Genomic DNA, 23,525 nt, shown 5'->3' with positions numbered 1-23,525 from the left:
TTTGTTTATGTCTTTCCATTTATGATTTCAAATTTAAGCATAGTCACTGTTCCCATGCACACAGAGCCGCCAATGATGCACCAGTAATTGCATCGCGTCAAAGAGAAATTCACATGGCAAACTTCAACACCATCAAGTCACCTCTACCCACAGACTAGAGCACCTCGCCATCACTGCTAAAATTTACCTCTTTGAGGTGTCTATTAAGTCATAAGAAAAGGAAAGAGTAACTTAAAGCTAAATCAATACAGGTAAGGGGAGTGTTCTACGACTTCAAGAACACTGCCTCATTCAATACGGTCATGCGTTTATGTGAGCATTCTCATTATCCAACAGGCGCATAGCTCTCCATAACCGAGGATTTCTCTAACGATATATTCAACTCTTCCTTATGAAATTATACACCTTTGCAATGTCAGATTGTTACATCTAACAATTGTCTTTGTTTAGTTTGTCAATTTGGTCTTGCTTTGCTTCGCTCGATGCATTTTGTGAACAGCCACTGCAAGCCTGTTAATAATGCTGTGGAAACAGCATAGGTTCTAGTAAAGCACTTTACCCACCTTTGAAATATTCAAGTACCAACACAAGAGTTGCCATAAACAAATTTCAGCCATGTTTGAATATTTATGGGTGCTCATTTCTCTTTCTGCAGTAAGGAATTCAGTCACAGAACAAAGTTTATTGCAGACTTTTTTGTGTGATTTCTTCGACCGACCTGTTGGAATAAGGGTTCTTTTAAATGAGATAATTTAAAATTAAGATATAGCAGCTGGATTTCTTCGACCGACCTGTTGGAATAAGGGTTCTTTTAAATGAGATAATTTAAAATTAAGATATAGCAGCTGATCAAAATTTGGTGACCTAATAGAAGAATAAATTATGCACATTTTGAAGTATAGCGTATACTGGTGAGTTTAATTGGAAATATTAAATAGGCATCAAGACTTTTCAGTTCAGCCTTGTAATATTTTGACACTGTATGTAGATTTTGACAGCATAACACAAGGACATTCAGTTTTTCATGTCATTATTATCAACCAAGACATCAACTGCCTCGGTTGATTGAGAACTAAACTGGCACCATATCAATTCTGATTTGGCTGATCATAGATTCATTGATTTGGGTGATTTTAGTTTAATTTTAGAAGTTTAATGACATTTACGACACATTTAGGTCATATCTCTGAGTAAATGAAAATTATTTGTGAAGCATAGGAGAGTTAGTAAGATTTAAATCTCAGAAACTGCAATATTTATAGGTAAACGTTGCCAAATAAAATGTAAGACAAAAGGGAATTATTTACACTGGTCATTCCAAGCAGCAATCTACCTTTCATGCACAATGACTGAGAGATAATCTAAAAAAGAATAACACCAACCCTCGGAGAAACTCTACCTCCTGACTACCTCCCTAATGAACCCATCAGACACAAAGTAAAATGAAGTCAAAGTAAAGAATCAAATTTTTAACAAGTAAAAAGTTGAGCTTTTATATAGCACGGCATTAAACATTTTCGGACAGAGACAACGCTGTTAACGGCCAGGTACTCATTTTACACCTGAGTATGGTGACAGAATTTGGGTAAAAAGCCTTTTCTAAGGACTCAACTATATGCCAAGCAAGGCTCAAGCCCAGGACCTTCGGATCCAAAAGCGAGTGTCATACGACAAGACCACATAGCCACATTAACACACACAAAAAGAATAGACAAATTAAAACAAAAATATTTTATTTAATTTAAACTCATAATTTTTAGGAATCAATAAGATTATAGTAAATAATATATGTAATTTATATATATATTCAAACATGATAAATATATAGGTATGGCTTGAAAAATAGAATTAAAATATTTTAAAAAGATAATATGATCTAATGATAAATGAAGAAAGTTCAAAAGATAAATTTGAGCAACATTTAAAGGTAATATGTATGTAATGGTGTGTCATTTAGAGTATTTATTAAATATAGGTATACGATATCATCACCCTTGATACCTCTTGACACTAATATACAGTGCTATTGACTCGCTATCATTATCTCGTGGATCACACACACAAATATAAAAACGAATCACTATGTCTACTCCAACTCCTATCAAGTTGAAGAGAAAAGTACTGACCATTCATGTCAAGTTGCTGACTTTTGCCTAAATGGAGAAGATGATAAAGGTGAAGAAGAACATTCTTGGCAAGTATGGAATTTCCAATAACTTGAATCATTAAGACCCCCAAAATTTTGGTTGCTCAACTATCACGATAACTCTCTATAACATATATTCTTATAATAGATCTCTATCTCTTATATCTCTATGATTTCTGGCACTGGTACCAACGACGTTGTTGCAGAAATTGCACTATTACTATACCACTATAACTACAAGGGAACATTATATAAAGGCATTCCATATTTTAAATGTTTCAATGTGTAAAATAGAAGTGTTAAAATAAAACATAAATAACTACATGTATCAAGTAAATCAAATAAATACTCTTTTAAATGACCATCCATTTAATTCATAAAATTAAACTAAGTATGTTCAATAGACGAGTATGAACCATCTTTGAAATATGGTATTACCCTGGAAAGAATAATAGGATTGCATATGACCAACCCTTTAAAACTCTGAGACACAAGACTAAAAACCATTGTTGTGATTCAGTGATAACACTGAAGATAATTTACCGCTCTCTTTTCTCGATTTGTTTTGTTACCGAGTAGATATTATTCTAATAATGAAAACTTTACAGTTTTGAAAAAAGAACTATTTAAGAATTTTAAAAGATTGTTTTTTTCTGATTCTTTAATGTTCGACCGAGATCTACACAGAATGTTGCCTATAGAGCAGTTCATATTATCCCTTTAATAGTTCATAAAGAAAGCTACGTGTTCATATTCAAAAGGTAGAGCTAGCTTGGTGTCTTTTTAACTGGGAAATATCCTTAGTTTGTAAATCTAAAATATCAATTAAAAACTATATCGATAACTAGATTTTTGAAAATGAATAAATAAGTAAATTCATGAATAAATAATAATGAATGGATGAATAAATAAATAAATAAAGAAATAAACAAATATATAAATAGATTAATTAATTAATTAATTAATTAATTCTACAGAATTATTCTGATATTTAGCATTGAGTTTCTCTTACCATTGTAAAGTATGAAATATGATTGTCTTACTAAACACATTTCTTCTTTTCCTTCATCATATAAGTGACTCAGTCAAATGGAGCATTATTGTCAATGTTGCACATCCAAAAGAAAAAAGAAAATTTATGGTTCCTCCTGATATCTGTAGTGCATCTTTAAAAGTCTAACTCAAAAGCTTAATACCAGCAGATAGATTGTTATATAAGCCGAATGTAAAACAAAATGCACCAATAACATTGAATCATTTTTCCCCTTTTCAATCCTGGCCTTTTATAAAATACAACATCCACTAAATATGCTCAGAGCAAAAGGTGAGAAGTCAACAACAAGACTTAACATGCAGAACGAGACATGATGTCTATAAGTCGCTATTACAAATACATGTAATCAAGAGTACAGCAAAACCTAAACTTAACTTCTTATTCATGATATTCACAATGAAAAACTTTTTATGACAATATACAAATGAACAACTTCGATTATGGCAAGCATGCTGGGAGACAGTACCAGTTATTGTAAATTAAGTTCAAATTAAAATAAATAATCTGTATTAGAATCTCCAATTGCCCATTAGTTTAAACAAAGAAGTTTTAATTGACTACAATGATCAACTTTGTATTGTCTGTAGAAGAAAAGTTTGATCTACACATTTTAAAAACAATATAACCTCTAAGCATTGCTTTCATATTTGAAAAGATTGGCGATACTCAATATTTAACAAAATTCAGGCACAATTTGTTGCTCTTAACAATCTAAAGGAATAGATTTATACTTCAGGTACATAATATCATTTGATAATGTAATTCTATTTTTATAATACCGATACCCACTCTAGAGTCATACTCATGTAACAATTTTGAATTCTTAATGGATCTAGAAAATAAATAATTAATCTGTGTATTTCCATGAAGTTGATTCTCGACCTTGGATGAATCTGGCAAATATAAAAAAAAAGTTATGAAAAAATAAAGTTGATGTGTGTGTGTGTGTGTATGTGTGTGTGTGTGTGTGTGTGTGTGTGTGTGTGTGTGTGCGTGTGGCAAGAAGAATTTGCATATTTTTCACAAAAACTAAATAAATACTGACCAATGCAAATTTCGATTAACAAAAGAAAACCATGAGATATTGATAAAACTGGCATCTGATGTTATATTTCATAAATCAATATGTTGATTAATAAATAGTCAAATAAATCAAAAATTTGAAATTTAACTTACATACATTATTAATGGTTCAAATTTAGGTAGAGATGAAGGAAAAGGGGCTTCACTGTCAACAATTTCAAAGATTTTCTTTTGAAATCTGTTGGCTTTTTGTATCTGGTGTAATAGAAGAGAAATATCTTTATAACTTCCACAAATACTGACATGCAAAACTTCTGTCACCCACAACTATCCTCATTAAAAATAAAAACTATTACATATTACAATTCTTCATCTTTGAACAATTCCATTCCCGTTTGAAAACACAACAGACATTGTTGAAAAATACTCATGAGAATCAAGTGCATGTGTAAGATATTGCACCCCACAATCAAAACAACTCACTACAACAAACCAGACCATTCCTTCAGAGCTTGCATGTTTTGTGCATTACAGAAATTTGATGTTTTGTTAAATCTAATCAAATTGACAACAAATTTAAAGTGCTGAAATTAAGTAATTCAGAGCGTCACAAAACTAACCACATGCTTTCACTGGGATTAGAGACTTTACTAACTTTATGTGAGTAAAAGGACAATTGAATGTTAAAGACAACTTTTTGATGACACTGGATCTCTTGAAGACAGGTCAAGGAGTGATTGATCAAGGGCAACAACTGAGAGAGTAGATTGAACTATTATCATTTGGCATGTACAAGATCCTTTTACGCCTTCAACCAAAATTTCTAGGTACTACAGAACCAATCACAAAGCACAATCAGAAACCCTATTTCGTCGTAAGATGTCAATGCACAACAGTTATTCAAGCAAGAGGAGGACATTCAAAGTATTGATTAAACTTGAAAGTGGGAAATATAGGCTGAGTCTAACCAAAATTATCGCCCTTTATTTTTTTTTGTTTTTAGGGGCTTAACAAAAAATTGAGCTTTTATATAGTGAAATATCCACTAAAAGTGCTCAAAGGGTCCCTGGCTAACAGCAACACTTAATATGTAGGACGCGACACGACACCTGTTATGTGATATTACAATTCTTTCTGAAAGAGACAATGCTGTCAAGGGCCAGGTACTCATTTTACACATGAGTACGGTGACAGAATGTAAGTAAACAGCCTTTTCCAAGAACTCAACTATGAGCCACTCAGAACAGGACTCAAACCCAGGACTTTCCGATCCGAAGGCAATATCATACCACAAGACCATATGGCCACACATTGAAATACTTGTAGGTCATTTCAGCACCATAAAAAAGGGAGATGATAGGGAAACCTTTGTAGTTCTGAAGTTAATTTCCCTTTAAATCAATAATCCATATCTTTACTAATTTTATTCCATGACATAGAAAACATGTTCGGGGTGATGTGTGACAGGTTTGATCAACTTAAAATGACAATCAAAGACGTTACTCAACTTTTATTTCAGGAGTGACAGAACCTTAGCATGTCAGTATAATTATCAAATTAGTTCATAATAATATAAAATCTTTCAAAAAAACACCGAGCAACTTGTTTGGTGTAATATTTTAACATAATAATTCTAACAGTTACAGAAATACTTTGACCCATTATGAATTTTCTCAAGAAAAGGAATTGTCTCAAATTATTTTTCTGTGTCTGGGAATTTGAGACAAAAATGAGAGTGAATAATGACACCCTTATATTTTGCTATCTTTTTTCTTTTCCAGTAAAGCAAAATAGCATCATTATTATTTCTCTTTAGAACGTAACTCTAAATGACCGATTCTCAAATTAGAAATCGCCTAAATGACCATTCTAAAAAAAAAATTGGAAAAGAAAAAAAAAAATTTTTTTTTAATGAAAAGATTGAAAAAGAGAGAATTTTTCTGTACCATTTACGGCTAAAAGAATTCATTCATCCCCTGTTGCGTGAGCATTATTTGGCATCTACTAATAACACTACCCCAAATTACTGTCAATTCAATTTACGTTTGCTCCACCTCATAGTCTTCAGCAGCTTCATCCTATGTCCCCCATATTGCTTTCTCTCCATGTAATGCCCAATCAGCTTCTGATAATTGTCCCTTTCCAATTGGCTGCTGATAAAGGACAATTTTAATTGTCCATCTGTCGGTCATCAGCAAAGTAAGTCAAGTAAGTTCCTCCCACCAAAATCACACAGGTCTGTTATTATTATTATTATTATTATCTACATCATCATCATTACAAATTGAGCTATTGGGAGTCCCAAGAGAGTCTGGTTATACACAAAATGAGATTTAAATTGTAAAAAATCACTGTTACTCACAATTCGAGAGCAATAGGACCGTCTTTGATTTCATCTTGCTCAACAAATGACCAGCACTTTGTACTGAAAAAATCTTTTTTAGGCTTAAAGTGTTTGAATTCAAAGAATATGGCAAAACCTGTCAAAACAAAAGCAATAGTGAGTGTCATAAACTAAAGGCAAATCCTAATCCCCTCTCAGCCCTCCCCCCTCAAACACACACACAAAAAAATGCAACAGTTAGTGTTATCAAAATCAAATATGACATGGTGATAACAGTAGATAAACTTTTTAAAAATATATCTAAAGGTTCTTAGATCCAACATTGAATGTAAGGTGCAATTACAACTTTTTATGCAGAGGTTACGTTGTTGCTGGACAGCTTTCATTTAATCCTGAGTATGGTGAACGAATTTGAGTAATGAGCCTTTTTCTAAGGACTCAACTTTTCACTGCCCATAGCAGGATTCAAACCAGAAACATATGGGTCAGAAGTTGAGTGTCATAACAGTAACACAAGACCACAGAACTGGACAGTAAGAAACGTTTTGAAAATGGAGGATTGAAACGAACAGCATTATTCTAGGATAAATGGATGGATGAATGAAAGGATGGATGGATAGATAAATGAATAAATACATGTATATAGATCGACAGACAGACAGGCAGGCAGATAGGAATGTATATAAGAAGAGAGGAGATGGAGAGACAGAAAAAGAAAACTACAGAGAGAGAGAGAGAGAGAGAGAGAGAGAGAGAGAGAGAGAGAGAGAGAGAGAGAGAGAGAGAGAGAGAGATTGCATTTTGTTTCAAAAGTATACATATTATTTCAAAATTTCTCAAAAAATCTATTAATTTTGCAAAATTAAAACAAAAAATTCTTTAAAGTCTCTAGATTTTGCAATTTTTATGTTCATAGTAACAATAATAATAATAATAATAATAATAATAAGAATAATAATAATAATAATAATAATAATAATAAAAAAGAAGAAGAAGAAGAAGAAGAAGAAGAAGAAGAAGAAGAAGAAGAAGAAGGAAGAAGAAGAAGAAGAAGAAGAAGAAGAAGAAGAAGAAGAAGAAGAAGAAGAAGAAGAAGAAGAAGAAGAAGAAGAAGAAGAAGAAGAAGAAGAAGAAGAAGAAGAAGAAGAAGAAGAAGAAGAAGAAGAAGAAGAAGAAGAAGAAGAAGAAGAAATCAGGACATTTAAAATATTTCACAATCAATTTGCTTGTTTCTTTATTCATTCACTTAATTATTATTTTCTTAATTATTCTCCTTTTTTTATATATAGTTATATATTAGGATGTATTTTACAAGACAGAGTCATGTTATATATTTTGATGATATTACCTGGCGGAAGACTTTCAATCGCCTTTTGAATGTGGATATCACAATGAAAGCTAATGGCTTTGTCAGTCTTGATAGAGGCTGAAGGAATGTCTTGAGTGGGATCAACACACTGACCATTACGATCTGGTTTTTGTTTTACACGACCAGTAGAAATGATGTAATAATTTCAAATGAGAGATAACATTTAAGTATTTATGTTAATGGAAATTGTTTTTTAAAAAACATTACTTTAGTTAATGAGGATTTTGAAAAATCATAGTCATATGGATAAAATGATTAGTTTACGCAGGAAATTTCAGTGATTATATTTTAAAATAAATCAAACAATCGTTAAATGGAAAGTATTTTTTTTTCATTTTAATAACAATGCTTTGCATATATCTATTCAAATGGTTAACCATTATACAAAAAAATTAAAATAAATTCAAAAGATTTTAAAACTTCATAAAAAAGCTTTGCTAAAACAGGCACATCTTACACAAGATCTCAAATTGATAGTATGCAAAATTGAAGCTTCCATGTTTCAATATAATGCATGTAGTAGATATAGACAGAATAGATCTACAAGACCAAGGCATTGGTCAAAATAAAAACAGCAGTTAAATACATACCTCTGACTGACAGTGAAATATAAGGTTCAAGAAATTGGCTTCCATCCTTTACTCCAATGTGTTCAATAGATACACTCAGAAAAGATTTACCAGAAACAGGGAATGGTTTTGGGAGCAGACCACATTTTCCTGAAAAAAAAAAGAATGTGGATGTGCAAATTGATTTCTCAAAGGCTTTCCTTTATATGTTAAAAATTATCTATACAAAAAAAAAAAAATTTTATTTACAAATTTATTGACCACATATTGTTAAATCAGGATCAGGCGGTTGTATTCAAGGGATCAAAAGGTATGAAATGAGATTATAATATTATCCAAGTTTAAAAATTACTTCAAGCATTTAAATTGACATGCTTCATTGTGGTCAGAAGATACCGAAAAACTAACATGATAATTACAACACTTGAAAGTAACATGAATAATATATACTAACCTGTCCCTGAGAATTCATCGTCTAAAGTTTCCAATTCATCAATTCTGAAATAATATAACGCAGTGTGGGTATTATTAAACTTCATCATTACCACCGCTTATAGCAACATGCCATCATCACCAGCATCATCATCAACACATTAACACCAACAACATAGCAAACACCATCACATTTCTATTGTTATGTTCATGATTATCATATTGATTATGAGCCACAATAATCACAACTTTATTAATATCATTATGATTCTAATCACCATCATTCAACATTACCATTATCACCATCATCATCATCATCACCGTCATCATCATCATCGTCATCATCATCATCATCATCATCATCGTCGTCATCATCATCATCATCATCACCACTACCATCATCATTATCATATTATGATTTGATTTATAAGATACATCATCATCATCACCATCGTCGTCGCCATTATCAAAATTATTTTTGTCATCTTCTCCATCTCAAACATTATAATATCATAAACAGTTAGGAAATATCTTGATTCTTTCCTGTTCCCTTTGTTTTATCTATGACTTTCTTTCAAAATAGAATAACATCCATAACGATCAATTTGCCAAAGAAGCTGCAATAATTCTCTCTCCTTCATATTCACTTTTCCAAAGTTCAATTAATCAATGTATGCATTAATGAAAGCCAAACACGTCTAGAATTACATTTATTGCCTACTGTAACTAATTAAAAGAGTTGAGTGTATGCCTCCGATTTCTTGAACATGACTAAAGACTGAAATAAAGCTACAAATTCAAAATGAATACAAATAAATATCATTTCATCTTTGGGAGCCAATACAGGCTAAAATAGGAAATAAAACTACTAACAAAATGACTACATGGTGGGATTGTATTAGAGACAGAAATTCTAGTTATAATTAAAACTCACGACAAATTTGGTTGCATGTTAGATCCATCATCTGCTGATGAAAATTCTACAGGAAATCTTGACTTGCTCTCTTCATCCCTATTGTCGGAGAGCAAGTTTGCCAAGGCTTGAGTGATTTAAAAAGTAGTGAGGTAGAAATATTTAGAAAATTATTGTTTATATATCAACAAGCATAGCTGTCCATTCAATGAACGGTGCCCACTCAATTAACATGATGATTAGTCAATTACTCAGCACTGTTCATTGAACACGATGATTACTCGATCAACCCGCCATGTATGATTCAAGTTCAAGACGAATAAAATTTGAACTCAATTTTTATTGTCTAAATAGACAATATATTTTTTGCCTTCGTAAGAGAACTCTATGAAGCTCTTTATTTGGGCATGGAGAGATGTTTTCTGCATTTAATATCTTGTATATTTTTGTCACTTATCACAGAATTCGTACCAAATGTTAAGAGCAGAAAATGGTTAAAGAAATTGATTGTATTCAAAATAATGAGAGGAACAACTGGTTCAGTGTAAATACTCCCATCCACCTTAATGTCATACTCGCTGACCGGAAAGTTGACACACAACCCACATGCCAAAAATGATACCGTCTGCTTTCAATGGGACTTGACGAAACAAATTTGATTTTTCAATAAAATATCACAATATCTAATCCATATCATAATACATGCAAACCATCTTCACGTCAGTTGTAAACACCATGCAAAATTTGGTGACTATTGGTCCAATGGTTTCGGAGCTTTAGTGTATAAAAAACCTAATTTGACTAGTACATAATAAGATTTAATTTCTTAAAAAATAATAATTAAAAATAGTTTTCTCACCACAATATCATGCTACTTCTGTTTCCAAACTGGTTTAGTTAGCGGGAAAAGACACAAACAATCAAAGGCAAATGAACAATACTCACTTTCTTCAAGACACCTTAAGTTATGAAGATCTACACTTGCATTTTTGGGCGCCTCCTAGATAGGGAAACAGACAGAATAAACAGATAGAGCGATTGAATACATTTTAGTTATAGTTATATTGAATTGATAATTAATGTTTATTATTATTATTATTATTATTATTATTATTATTATTATTATTATTATTATTATTATTATATTATATTATTATTATTATTATTATTATTATTATTATTATTAATTATTATTATTATTATTATTATTATTATTATATTATCATTACTACTATTATCATTATTTTTATTATTATTATTATTATTATTATTATTATTATTATTATTATTATTATTATTATTATCATTACTACTATTATCATTATTTTATTATTATTATTATTATTTTATTATTATTATTATTATTATTATTATTATTATTATATATATTATTATTATTATATTATTTTATTATTATTTATATATTATATTATTATTATTATTATTATTATTATTATTATTATTATTATTATTATTATTATTATTATTATTATTATGTGATGATGATGATGATGATGATGATGATGATGATGATGATGACGATGATAATGATGATTTTTATTATTATTATTATTATTATTATTATTATTATTATTACTATCATTATTTTGATTTTGTCCTTTCTTATCCATATTTGTTGTAATTTGTTAAGAGCAATTTTTGAGTTGTTTTCTTCTCTGGATATCTTCCTTATCTCCAAGTAGTGATCCCACATTTTTCGTCTTTTGCCAGCTATTTTCGTCCTTTGATAAAAATCGTTATGTTTGTTTTCTCGACATTGACAAGGAGTTTGCGGTTTCCAAGTGTAAATTTTACCTTGTCGATGTCAATTTGTCAAGGCTGATGAAGTTGATGTTATTTGCGTAAGCGATCTCTGATGGAAGTTTGTTGTCAAATGCGTTTGTTCTATAGTTAGTAGCTTTCTTTCATCTCTTAGTGCATTTTCCATATAGACAATGAACAAGAGCAGTCTCAATCTGCTTGAGGTGTACCGATGTTACATATTACAACAAACATGGATAAGGAAGGACAAAATCAAGATAGCAACAAAGATCAAGCTCTATATGTCTCTTGTCAAATCTGTCTTCATTTACAACTGTGGAACATGGACTATTACTTGGAACGAAGAGGAAAAACTCGACACATTTCATAGGAAACAACTAAGAATCATGTTTAACATCCACTATTCTACAAAAATTACACACAAATCACTCTACAAAAAATGCAACAAAAAGCCACTCTTAGCCCAAATATTAGAAACATGATGGAGATTATTTGGACACGTACTTAGAAGAGACAACAATATTCCAGCAAACAAAGCCATGAAAGCATACTTCACACAATCAACAAACATTCACACAATATTAAACAGAAACTTGAAGCGTCAAGAGGAAAGATGGGCCAGTACTGCTAACAAGACAAAATAGACAACTTTTTGTTTTGGTTTGTCTTGTTTAATTTATTGTCAAAATCATGCGCCCAACATCTGTCAAATTTATTGTTGGATGTAATAAACTTTCCTTTTTTTATGGAGATAACAGTATCAATGTTTTCATAAGTTTAGTTCAAAAATGAATAAAATGAGACAATACAGCTGTATTTGGAGTTAAAGCTCATTAGCTAATTTCTTACGAGCAAATTTCAAAAATACTAATATGATTACATTTTCAGAAAGCCTTGTTCTTCGAGATTCCAAGCAGATGGCCACTTTCTCTAACGTTCTCTAAAAAGGAAAAGAAAGAAATATGAACATTCATTCCTTAAATAATTTGATGTCCATCAATTTTAAAGTTATTACAAAAATTATGAGAACTCTAAGGAATTAACTGATATAAGATGTGAATGAAAGAAATATCTTGACGATGCATGGAACGTCAATCTAGCATCTAACAAAATTAATGGCAAAACCTGATATGGAAAACAAAGTGAATTGAATCAGGCACTGAAGCAAGATAATAATCTGGAAAATGACGAATGACACTTTATAATCAACTTTGTCTGGCACTGTATCATATATTACTTTCGAGATGACTGTGATTAATCTAATCAAATTGACTCACCTTTTGATACTTAGTGAATAGACTACAGCTCTTATTGTTGACATACTCAAATAATTGCTTTGATAACCTTTACGAGATGAAACAAAACAAAATATGTCAAGGATGAAAACACATAAAAAACAGTAAATGTGTCAAACTGCAGAGAAATATAAGCTAGTATATTTTCAAGTACCATTCAAATAACACTAACAAAGGATTTTTGTATTAAATGACCTTGATATCAAAATTCGAAAATCATACAGACTGATAACAAGAAGTGGGGAAAATGTGTGCTGTGTGTATAGATGTGTTTATAATGAATAAAATAAGAGAAGAGAGAAAGAGAGAGAGAGAGAGAGAGAGAGAGAGAGAGAGAGAGAGAGAGAGAGAGAGAGAGAGAGAGAGAGAGAGAGAGAGATGGGATTCATGTGTGTGGTGTGTTTGTGTTCCTTTTTTTTTTTGTCTTTTCTTTTTTTTAAAGAGCTCTAACCCAACAACAACAACAATAATAATAATAATAATAATAATAATAATAATAATAATAATAATAATAATAATAATAATAATAATAATAATAATAATAATAATAATAATAATAATAATACGTTTACAAAATCATAGTATACATACCACTTTGCACTCAAATGATTTTTAAAGCGAGACAACTTACCTAGAGTAAATATCAGATGCTTCCACTGGTTGGCCCCATGCATCGAAATCGGTTGCCCTTTTTAGAGCATTATGCCAAGATTTCAAAAGAATGTTTAGTTCTGTTTCATCCGACATTTGTCATAAAATGTATGGATCTCAAATTCAGCTGGCCTCTTTAATCATTGTGACAATATGAGTCCTGAAAATTTATAAACAATTTATATGCATACCTACATACATATATAAATGTTACCCGCCTCCACAAATGGTCGGGGTGAAACAGATGTGGGCGAAATGTGAATCTAAATTCAAAACAAGCACATGATATGTTAGAATTTTGCAGTTTAAGACACAATATTTACCATCCTCAATAATATAAAAAAGTGATAGTGAATGGAACAGCATCAACAGAGAGACTGGTAACAAGTGGAGTTCCACAAGGAAGTGTACTGGGACCAGTTCTCTTCCTGATTTATATCAATGACTTGCCAGACAATCTATCATCTAAATGTAAAATCTTTGCCGATGATACTAAGCTCTATGGAGTAGCTAATACAGAAGAAGAAAGAAACACCTTACAACAAGATTTGAAAAAGCTTGAAGAATGGTCCGAAATATGGCAGATGGAGTTCAATGTAGATAAATGTGCAGTTCTTCACCTAGGAAAAAACAACAGAGAAGCAAACTATATAATGAAAGAAAAACCCCTGCAGAAATCCAATGGGGAAAAAGACCTAGGAGTATTTATTGATAGGAAGCTAAACTTCAAGAAGCAAATTAAAGATGTTCAATCTAAGGCTAGTAAAACACTCGGAATAGTGAAAAGAAATTTCAAGAATCTGAAAACAAAACACATGACTACCATCTACAAGACTATGGTTAGATCAAAGCTGGAATATGCTAACTGCATATGGTATCCGAAGTTTGAGGGAGACAAAGACTGTTTGGAAAGAGTGCAAAGGAGAGCAACAAAACTTATCACACACCTGAAAGACAAAACATACTGTGAGAGATTGAAAGAATTAAATCTCCCGACTTTAGATTACAGGAGAAGAAGGGGAGATATGATCCAAACATATAAAATAGTAAAGGGAATAGACAGGGTAGAGGCAGGATTCCTTAAACCAAACAAGAACATTCAGACACGAGGAAACAGCAAGAAACTGAAAAAAGAACGTTTTAAAACAAATGAAAGAAGGAACTTTTTTTCATCTAGAATTGTAAATAACTGGAATAAACTACAAGAAACCACAGTATCAGCAAAAAATTTGAATAAATTCAAAGCAGAGTTGGAGATAAGCAACACCCTAGGAAACAAGTTCAATTATAAAAATTGGTCCAATCATTAATAGATGAGGAGGAGCGAAGGAGACTACACCAAGTCTAAAAGCTCTATACAGAGGTATCCAGGTATAGGTATCCAGGTATATCAAGTTTAATATTTTGGACAACAAATTCAAATCTTCACATTTGGCTAACCCCGACAATATACCGATTTGAGATGGTAGGTCACAAATAGAAGGAAAAAATAAACCCACTGTGACTGTCTGAGGATGAGCAGTATTCATTCCCAGGCACCTTTACGCAACATACGTTTCAGAATATGGAAACTCTAATCAATCACATACAAAGAGATTTAATAGAGAAATCTAAAATGGAATAATAAATTAAATCACTTCTACTAAACTATCTTCTAGAAGTATATTATATGAACATGACGATATGACTTCTAGATACTTCTTCAATTTCAATGATAACTGTTAAAAGTTAAGTATAAAACTGCCTGAACACCCTATGAGATGACACGAAAAGAAACAGAACGTGTAAATTAAAGACTCAATAATTTTTCATCATTCATTGGGTTGAGGGAAAATACATCCAAAAAACAAAACAAAAAGGCAAGTAGATTCCCACGGTTTCAGATTCACACACAGGGTTTGAAAGTTTTTATCGCGATGGTAAACAATGTTAGAAGTTTAATAACTTCAAGACAAAAGAGCTGTTCTTTCGGACGACTCAATATTCGATTTCTATCTGCAATTTTATTTTATTTCAATTCATTCCCAGACGCCGCCCCCCCCCCCCCCCCCCCCCACACACACACACACACGAACACACCACTTGTCTTAAAACATTTTAAAATATATATTTTGTTAGAGATTTGAGACACCATTCGGATGGTTGTAATCAAATGTTTACTTCCACTCTGCACTCATATCTGAGCGGTTGACAGATACAAAAACAAAAACAAAACAAAACAAAAAAAAAAGAAGAAAAGAAAAGATAAAAGCTTCAAATCCAAATGATTCTTCTCTCTCTCTCTCTCTCTCTCTCTCTCTCTCTCTCTCTCTCTCTCTCTCTCTCTCTCTCTCTCTCTCTCTCTCTCTCATTTTGTATAGTGTAAGATTAACGATTTGAGGACCAACATTTCGCTTTTATGGAAACGTTCTTTTTCATGACATACTTCTAGATTTTATGTTCGCATTCGTACAATTTTGAGTCTTTACAATAAATAATGCAAATAATATTTTCCCTGCTAGTTTAATTCTTTGATTTTATTTTTAACAGTCGCTCCTCGTTGCCGAGAGGGTGTCTTTATTGCGAAAAATATTTCTTTTCCACTGCCCTCTTATTTATCTCATAGCGCATGCGCAACTTTCCGTTAAACTCAGCTGCTTCCTACAATTAATGCGGAAATTGTTCTCTGTTTCTCTCAATGAATGATTGAATTGTTGTGCCCCTGATGGAGTGTTGTTTTGAAATATTTTCTTAAAAGGAGTAATTGTTGTTAGTAATTGAAAGTGATATTCTAGTTGTGATCTGGACACGTTCGTAGGATGTAACACGGAAAGTTTCACTATGTGACCCCAAAACATTGGACAAGGTTATGTCCCTTGTATGTTAAACATGGCAGATCTTCAAGTCTCCGGAGGGTCTTTTGGCGAATTATGACATTGAGAACAATAACTTGTCACTGGTACTAAAGAGACGAAATGTATAACCCATCGTTTCCAGCTGGTGACAGCTCAAATCATTTACCACAATCTCAAGATGCATCCAACACCAGGTGGAAAGGGATTTTTGTAAATGAATTGAAAGGGGTGAGTTGGTTTCTGGTTGTTGATCAGCTGGTCAAAGAAAACATTCTTAAAAACAAAACAAAACAAATCCTCCGAAATTCTTGTCCATAGCTTGTCCACAGAACATAATGATGAGCTTAATTTTAAAGAGTTAAGTCAATATAACTCAACGATAACACAGACTTAAGTTGTAACTAGGATTCTATATATGAATCATGAAGAGTCAAAATCAACATCAAAGAAGTAGAAGTAGAAGTGAAGACAACCAGAAAATCAGAATTGCTTCAGCTTTGTTTTTATTTTACTTTACTAAACAGACTGCAAATAGGTATGTTGCTGTTTTTTAAATGATTTTAAAGCATGAAGTGGCTAGGACTAGGATACTTATTATGAGAATTGCAAATAGGAGTAGGAGTACGAGTCGAATGAATTGCTGGCTTACATATCCTCGCCTCAGATTTTTATTGTTACTCTGTGATGTAAATTATACTATTCATCAATTCATAACCAAGAAGACTAAGCCATAAAAAACAATTTCACCTCATTTTTTACCTTTATGCCACTCATACTTCTATCGCAACTGATGTAAATAGTTAATAAGTTAATGCCGTGTAGAGAACTCATCATATGTTATGCTGTTATAACTATCAATGCCTTACTGATACAACCCTGTAGATTTTATATTATTATTATTATTATTATTATTATTATTATTATTATTATTATTATTAGGAAGCTGCTATTTTCACCGTATGGTGATAATATCTTGGTAGGCTATTTTAATACAAGTTATTTGCAACACTACATAGCAGATAATCGATGAGTGTCGTTTAATACAGATTTTATTTCATGAGTTATATTCAAACCTGAATGTATATTATACAAGTTTTAACGAGCATCAATACCAAGTTTTAATATAACGAGTGAAAATAAAAAACCGTAATAAAGGAACAATTTTTTAATCTGCTTTTTCCCCATATCACAAGCTTTTTAAAGCAAGAAATTGTAGGTAATAAAATGAAGATAGACATTTAAATGTTGTCACCATTGTTGACATTCAAAATTAATTTTTTAAATGTATAAAGTCACGACAGGGGGTTGAACCACATACTCTATAATGTCAAGCGAGTGTGCAGACCATTGAGTTAACAGTAACAGAACCCGTGACAGTCAAATGTAAAATTATATTTATAACAAAAATCTTACAGATTGAAGCTAATTATCAAGAGTTCTTGTTCTTGTATTTTGGCCTTGACATTTTGAATTGGGATTTACGAAAGCAGCTATCAGTGTCAATATTTCTAGTTTCGATCAAGATAGATATTGGTTTACTTAGGTTTTGTTATTTTCATGGGACCTAGAAATTCTAAAAACAAGTGTGAAAGGGCCACTTTTGTTGTCTCAATTATTTTTAAATTAATAGATACAATAACGAATAATGTCAATTTTGATATATGTACCTTTGCTATCACCATCAAGTTCAAGTCATCCAGCCTGACACACATTTATTTGCGATCCATTGTAATTTTTAAATCTCAATTGTGATAATAATTATCGTCAAGAATGCTGTTTTGTTTAGCAACATTGAGATGGAAAATGGAGAGAATGCAATGTGGTATTTTATGTGGTCGATGTACACACCCATCCAAGTCGAGTTATTCCTTCGAAATTTCTAAAAATAGACTTTTGGGAACCTCGTTTTTTTTGTCTTTTTATACAATCGCAAAGTGTAAAAAATTGTCAGTATATGAATATTTCTTTTGTTTATGGTATTTGACTATTGAGATACGATATTTATTCCACACCTCTTTTTTCTCTTTGTCTCAACAAGTGATATGGTATAAATATTAAATGTCGTATAACTCAGAAATCGAAATGTTGAAATTTCTTAGACATATTTTTTTCAGAATTTTTGTGCACCTCCGCCCCCTAAAAACGGAGAAGTGCTATCGAAATAAAAGAGCACAATGTACGTATGTCGCCGTCAGAATTGTCACTGATGATGTTACTAAAAAAAAAATATTTTGTTTCTTTGTTTATGAGTGATATAAACTGGTCGTAGGGAATCAGTGGACTAGCGTTGGTGGTAGGGACTTGGTGGATAATAGCACTGGTGGTAAGAACTCAGTAAGTAGTAGCGCTAGCAGTAGGAGTAGGGACTCAATGGGTAAAAGTGCTTCTGATTGGCTGATACTGATACATATGGTGAAAATAGCCTCCCCATATGGTGATAATAGTTTGGTAGACTATTTTCAACATATATGTTGAAAATAGTCTGTTATTATTATTATTATTGTTTTTGTTATTATTATTATTATTATTATTATTATTATTATTATTATTATTATTATTATTATTATTATTATTATTATTATTATCATTATCATTAGTAGTATTGGTAGTGCTAAGTAGTAGTAAATGGAAGTGGTAGTTAATAGTAGAAATAGTAGTAATAGTAGTAGCAGTTGTATTAACAGTAATAGTACTAGTTGTAGTAGTAGCAGTTGTAGTAGTAGTAGTAGTGTAGTCGTAGTAGTAGTAGTAGTAGTAGTAGTAGTAGAAGCAGCGACTCATGTTTATCTACCTTTGGTTGATTTTACTTCAATCTTGAATCATAGTCCCTATTTATTCTTGCCATACATGTTTGGTTAAGTTTGATAATTTTGAAACCCACAGGTCTTAAAACAAGTTCATGCTGGATTGAATTCCCGAGATGACGCATTGGAGTATATTGAAAATCTTATGGTCAGATTGCTATTCACGCTATGTTCTGGACAACCCCACACCATTGATGATGTTGAGGATCGCATCTCAAAAACTTTCCCAGACCCAATTGATAAATGGGCAATCAAAGATGCAAAAAATGCAGTCAAGGAGGGTAAAAAGAATTCCAAGATTGTACTTTCTGTGGAAAATATTCAGCCTCTTCTAAAGGTATGTGATATACATGACATGCTTTTTAACAGTTGGTGTTCTTGACCATATTTGTTAAAAGTTAGGTTTTGGTTCTAGTGGAGTGGTTAATATACATTTATCTGGGCTGGTAAAAGATTGTCCAGGGGTGTTACGTAATTGAAGTAGGGCTCTGAGGAACTTATTATCAAGACACCCCTAGGCCAGATGTTTGACTAGATAGTCTCTTTGCAGGTTTAATAGCAACTTCTGTCGTCCGTTTGATTTGGAATAGTACAGCGAGGAAATGCGTGATGTAACACCCCCCATTTTGTAGAGGACATCCTTCGTGAGACTTGCAGTAAATTTTGGTCTACCATCACTTGACAACCCCTCAGGAACCCCAAATATAGTGAAGAGGGAATGTGACCAGGCGATCAACCACACACTCCTTACCAAGCGCTCCCACATTGAGTGGAAAAAGTTCACACCAACCTGATAACCAGTTCCCAGTTGCCAGATAGTGGTGATATCCAAACTCAAATAAGTCAGAAAAGACTTTCTGGAAAGGGGTGGAAGGTGGGAGTGATGGTTCAGACGCTAAAGGAGCCTGACAGGATGTGCAGGCAATAGATTGTGCTCAAAGATGCACAGATGAAATGTCTTGATGGGCTCAGTGCAAATTCAATAAAGTTCACTTGGTCCTTTAGCCTTGTTAGTTTTCACTTTCAACTTTCTGTATTCATCACTACATTCACTTTGAGCACTCTCTCTCACATACATACACACACACACATACACACACACACACACACACACACACACACACACACACACCACACACACACAAACACAAAGCAATAAAGGGCATCTAGTTCTTTAGCCTAAATTAGTTTTCACTTTTCCTCTTCCTGTACTTACCAATGATAGATCATCACAAACACTTTGACCTCAAACTCTCTCTCTCTCTCTCTCTCTCTCTCTCTCTCTCTCTCTCTCTCTCTCTCTCTCTCTCTCTCTCTCTCTCTCTCTCTCTCTCTTTTCTCTCTCTCTCTGTGTTCTCTCTCATTCTCTGTCTATCTATATATCTATCTATTAGTCTCTCATTCTTTCTTCAAACACACACTTGTGCACGCGCACAATAAACACATTTCAATTCAATTAAAATATTTATTTCTAGGCAATTGCCAATATGAAACATATGTTAACTTAATAGTTTCAATTAACAAATAAACCACACACAGACACAAACCAATAACGTTCACTCAGTTCTTTAGCCTCGTTAGTTTTTCACTTTATTCTTTCTGTACTTCACTTCATTCACTTTGAGCACTCTTTCTCTCTCTCTCTCTCTCTCTCTCTCTCTCTCTCTCTCTCTCTCTCTCTCTCTCTCTCTCTCTCTCTCTCTCTCTCTCTCTCTATTTATCTAAATATCTGTGTGTCTATCTATTTATCTTTTAGTCTCTCTTTCTGTCTTCAAACGCATACACGTACGCACGCATGTGCACACTCACACAATTCATTTCAATTAAAATGTTTATTTTCTAGGCAATTGCTATTGTGAAACATATGTTAACTTAATTTAATTTTTTTTTGGTCCTTTTTTGCTTGCATGGAGTATACCAATTTTTTTTGTTATGAAAACAGGGGAGAAAATTGCCTCATTTTAAGCTTTCATGACCCAGAAATATGTTCAAGAAGCATTCAATGAGCGTGCCAAAAAAGCCAACTGAGTTTTAAAATCCTTTTCAAATACAATTGCATACATTCAATTTATACATTTGATTTTGGCTTCGTGTATTTGTCATTTGAAAACTGTGCTAGCATAAACAATACTGGGAGAATGAGCCATATGTAATTGTGTGTGATAACTAGAAATGAGACTCGGGTATGGATGGGCAGCAGATCTAGTAACTCTGGCATTTTAATGTTTTCTCAGGAAGACACTTTACATACAACATCACATTCGATTCACAAATAAATATCTGGAAATAGACAGTATTGGATAATGTAGAGAGATTTGAGGACAAACATTGTCTAAGAAATGGAAATTGTTCCCCATTTTGTCTTGTAGGGAGAAAAAACTAAGTATAAAATTTTGCTGTGGAATTACCGGGTGGCGGCGAATTAACCCATCGTGTTGCAATTTACCCGACAACAGTCATATGAATGAATTACAATATAAATCTATGTTAACACTTCATAGAAATACAATTAGTTGGCCAGGTAAACCTATTGTTGGTGTCTGGGTTTCCCAATTGGCAAATTGGCTTCTTGGGGCAGGTCAGAAGTGAGACATTGAAAGAACTGCAAAGTTACCTGCTTTTACCCTTCAAAAACGACCTCTTAGCACAGCCACGTGAAGCTTTTTGTTCTTGTCATGTTATGGGAATCCTTTGATATGACGGGAGACAGTCTATTTTATTTGATAGATCATCTTCTTGACAATTATTTTTTTTGTTTGGTCACAATTGAATGATTCCCCTCTTATTAGGATTTTTTATGTTCTCATAAGATTCACAGGGTAATTTGGTTCATTAATGAGTGTTTATTCATCGATTTCATTATTTTTCTCACTCAGCTTCTTATTTATGTCTTAGTATCTAACAAATTTGCGAGAAACAACGACGCACAATTATAAACTGTTCAATGTGTCAAGAAACTGAACATATATTGATTAGTGATTTATACCACGTCTTCAATTTACAGGCCCCTTGGATAATGTTTAGTTTTTTGGTAACAAAATTCAGCTCTCAGTTTTTGTTTATATATTGAGTATTCTGTTACCTATAAAATATTTGTCTATCATATATATATATATATATATATATATATATATATATATATATATATATATATATATATATATATATATATATATATATATATATATATATATTTTTTTTTTTTTTTTTTTTTTTTTTTTTATCATTTAAAAAAAATATTTGTTTTGGAGTCAACTAGATGTGAAATAATCAATCATGACTGCATTAGTAATTGAAATTGATTTTCTTGACGACCTTTCAGGAGGAGTTTGGTTACAGGATAGATTACTCTGTAGCTGTATATATTGTGGCAGTCTTGGAATATATTGCTGCAGACATTCTTAAGGTGAGTTTTTCTTTAGTTTTGCATGACGCTTAGACATGGTTACAAATACTTATACAGATGCAACCACTTTACTTTTAAATACCACACATTTGAAAAATAATTTCCCTTTGTTTAGAGATTTACTAAAAAATTTAAAATGAAATTTAGAAGCATTCACTTATATAATTGACACACCAGTCAGATTGTCAGACATTAATTCTAATTCTAACATACACAGACATAATTTACAGGACATTAAACCAACCACAATCCCAACTTAGAACACTTTTCATCGACTTCTCCTGTGCTTCAACACCATTCAGCCACACCTCCTTATCCCAAAACTACAATCAATGAACGTCAATAGCTGCACTTCACAATGGATTCTCGACTTTCTAACATCCAGACAACAGTTTGTTAGTGTTCGTCAAACAAACAATGCCGTAAACTCATCAACGATAATTACAGATACTGGTGCACCTCATGGCACCGTCTTAGCACCTATTTATTCTCTTTTCTATCTACACGAATGACTGTGTTAGTACGTCTGAGAATGTCTCCCTCATTAAATATGCAGACGACACAGCCATCGTCGCCAGTATAAGATCTAATTCAGACTTAGTCAACTATAAACAGGAAATTGAAAATGTATCTGAATGTTGTGACAACCATTTTCTTAAATTAAATGTCACCAAAACAAAAGAAATGATTTATGATTTTAGGAAAAAGGAACAAATTGTTAGTAATAATGCAGTAAATATCAAAGACGAAAATGTAGAGATTGTGCAGAAATATAAATACCTGGGTGTCGTGTTTGATGAAAAGTTAAATTGGGGCGAACATACAAGAAAAGTAATAAGTAATTGTAATAAGAGAATGCACCATCTGCGACAATTGAACAGCTTTAACATAGAAAAGAAATTA

The 23,525-nt window shown here is 32.2% G+C and overlaps 2 protein-coding genes across 7 annotated transcripts in view; one reads left to right on the top strand and one right to left on the bottom strand.

The window, feature by feature from the left end:
* Positions 1-1,727: 1,727 nt before the first annotated feature.
* LOC144960226 (axin interactor, dorsalization-associated protein-like) lies at positions 1,728-15,503 on the bottom strand. Of its 6 annotated transcripts, none has more exons than XM_078893264.1 (12): positions 15,454-15,503; positions 13,559-13,738; positions 12,910-12,976; positions 12,513-12,572; positions 10,796-10,850; positions 9,872-9,977; positions 8,960-9,003; positions 8,527-8,655; positions 7,916-8,038; positions 6,586-6,703; positions 4,381-4,478; positions 1,728-4,093 (listed from the first exon to the last, which is right to left on the bottom strand). In XM_078893264.1, the coding sequence occupies exons 2-11, from the start codon at positions 13,672-13,674 to the stop codon at positions 4,385-4,387; spliced, it is 912 nt and encodes a 303-aa protein (XP_078749390.1). In that variant the 5' UTR covers positions 13,675-13,738; positions 15,454-15,503; the 3' UTR covers positions 1,728-4,093; positions 4,381-4,384. The 6 variants fall into 6 exon arrangements, with proteins under 6 accessions (XP_078749390.1, XP_078749399.1, XP_078749357.1 ...); XM_078893231.1 differs by having other exon boundaries at positions 1,729-4,093; positions 4,377-4,478; XM_078893238.1 differs by having other exon boundaries at positions 1,729-4,093; positions 4,377-4,478; positions 15,472-15,503.
* A 694-nt stretch (positions 15,504-16,197) lies between these two features.
* LOC144960210 (son of sevenless homolog 1-like) overlaps positions 16,198-23,525 on the top strand; it is a 33,539-nt gene continuing 26,211 nt past the window's right edge. The window contains exons 1-3 of the mRNA XM_078893230.1: positions 16,198-16,640; positions 19,296-19,553; positions 22,539-22,622. Of these exons, the coding sequence (XP_078749356.1) occupies positions 16,533-16,640; positions 19,296-19,553; positions 22,539-22,622 (450 nt within the window). The 5' untranslated portion in view covers positions 16,198-16,532. The remainder of the gene's footprint in view (positions 16,641-19,295; positions 19,554-22,538; positions 22,623-23,525) is intronic.

Source organism: Berghia stephanieae, chromosome 1 (assembly GCF_034508935.2).
Source record: "Berghia stephanieae isolate SIO BIC M18660-M18661 chromosome 1, UCSD_Bste_1.3, whole genome shotgun sequence".
Lineage (NCBI taxonomy): Eukaryota > Metazoa > Mollusca > Gastropoda > Nudibranchia > Aeolidiidae > Berghia > Berghia stephanieae.
Note: the sequence above shows the minus strand (reverse complement) of the source record. Positions and strands in the feature narration are given on the sequence as shown.

Bases quoted from the DNA above. Each gene is read 5' to 3' on its own strand.
- LOC144960226 (XM_078893264.1), bottom strand. From the start codon at position 13,674: ATGTCGGATGAAACAGAACTAAACATTCTTTTGAAATCTTGGCATAAT. The intron at 9,978-10,795 runs GTGAGTATTGTT...AAATCACTCAAG, and splicing joins CTTAAGGTGTCTTGAAGAAA to CCTTGGCAAACTTGCTCTCC. The intron at 8,039-8,526 runs GTATGTATTTAA...AACAAAAACCAG, and splicing joins TATTTCACTGTCAGTCAGAG to ATCGTAATGGTCAGTGTGTT.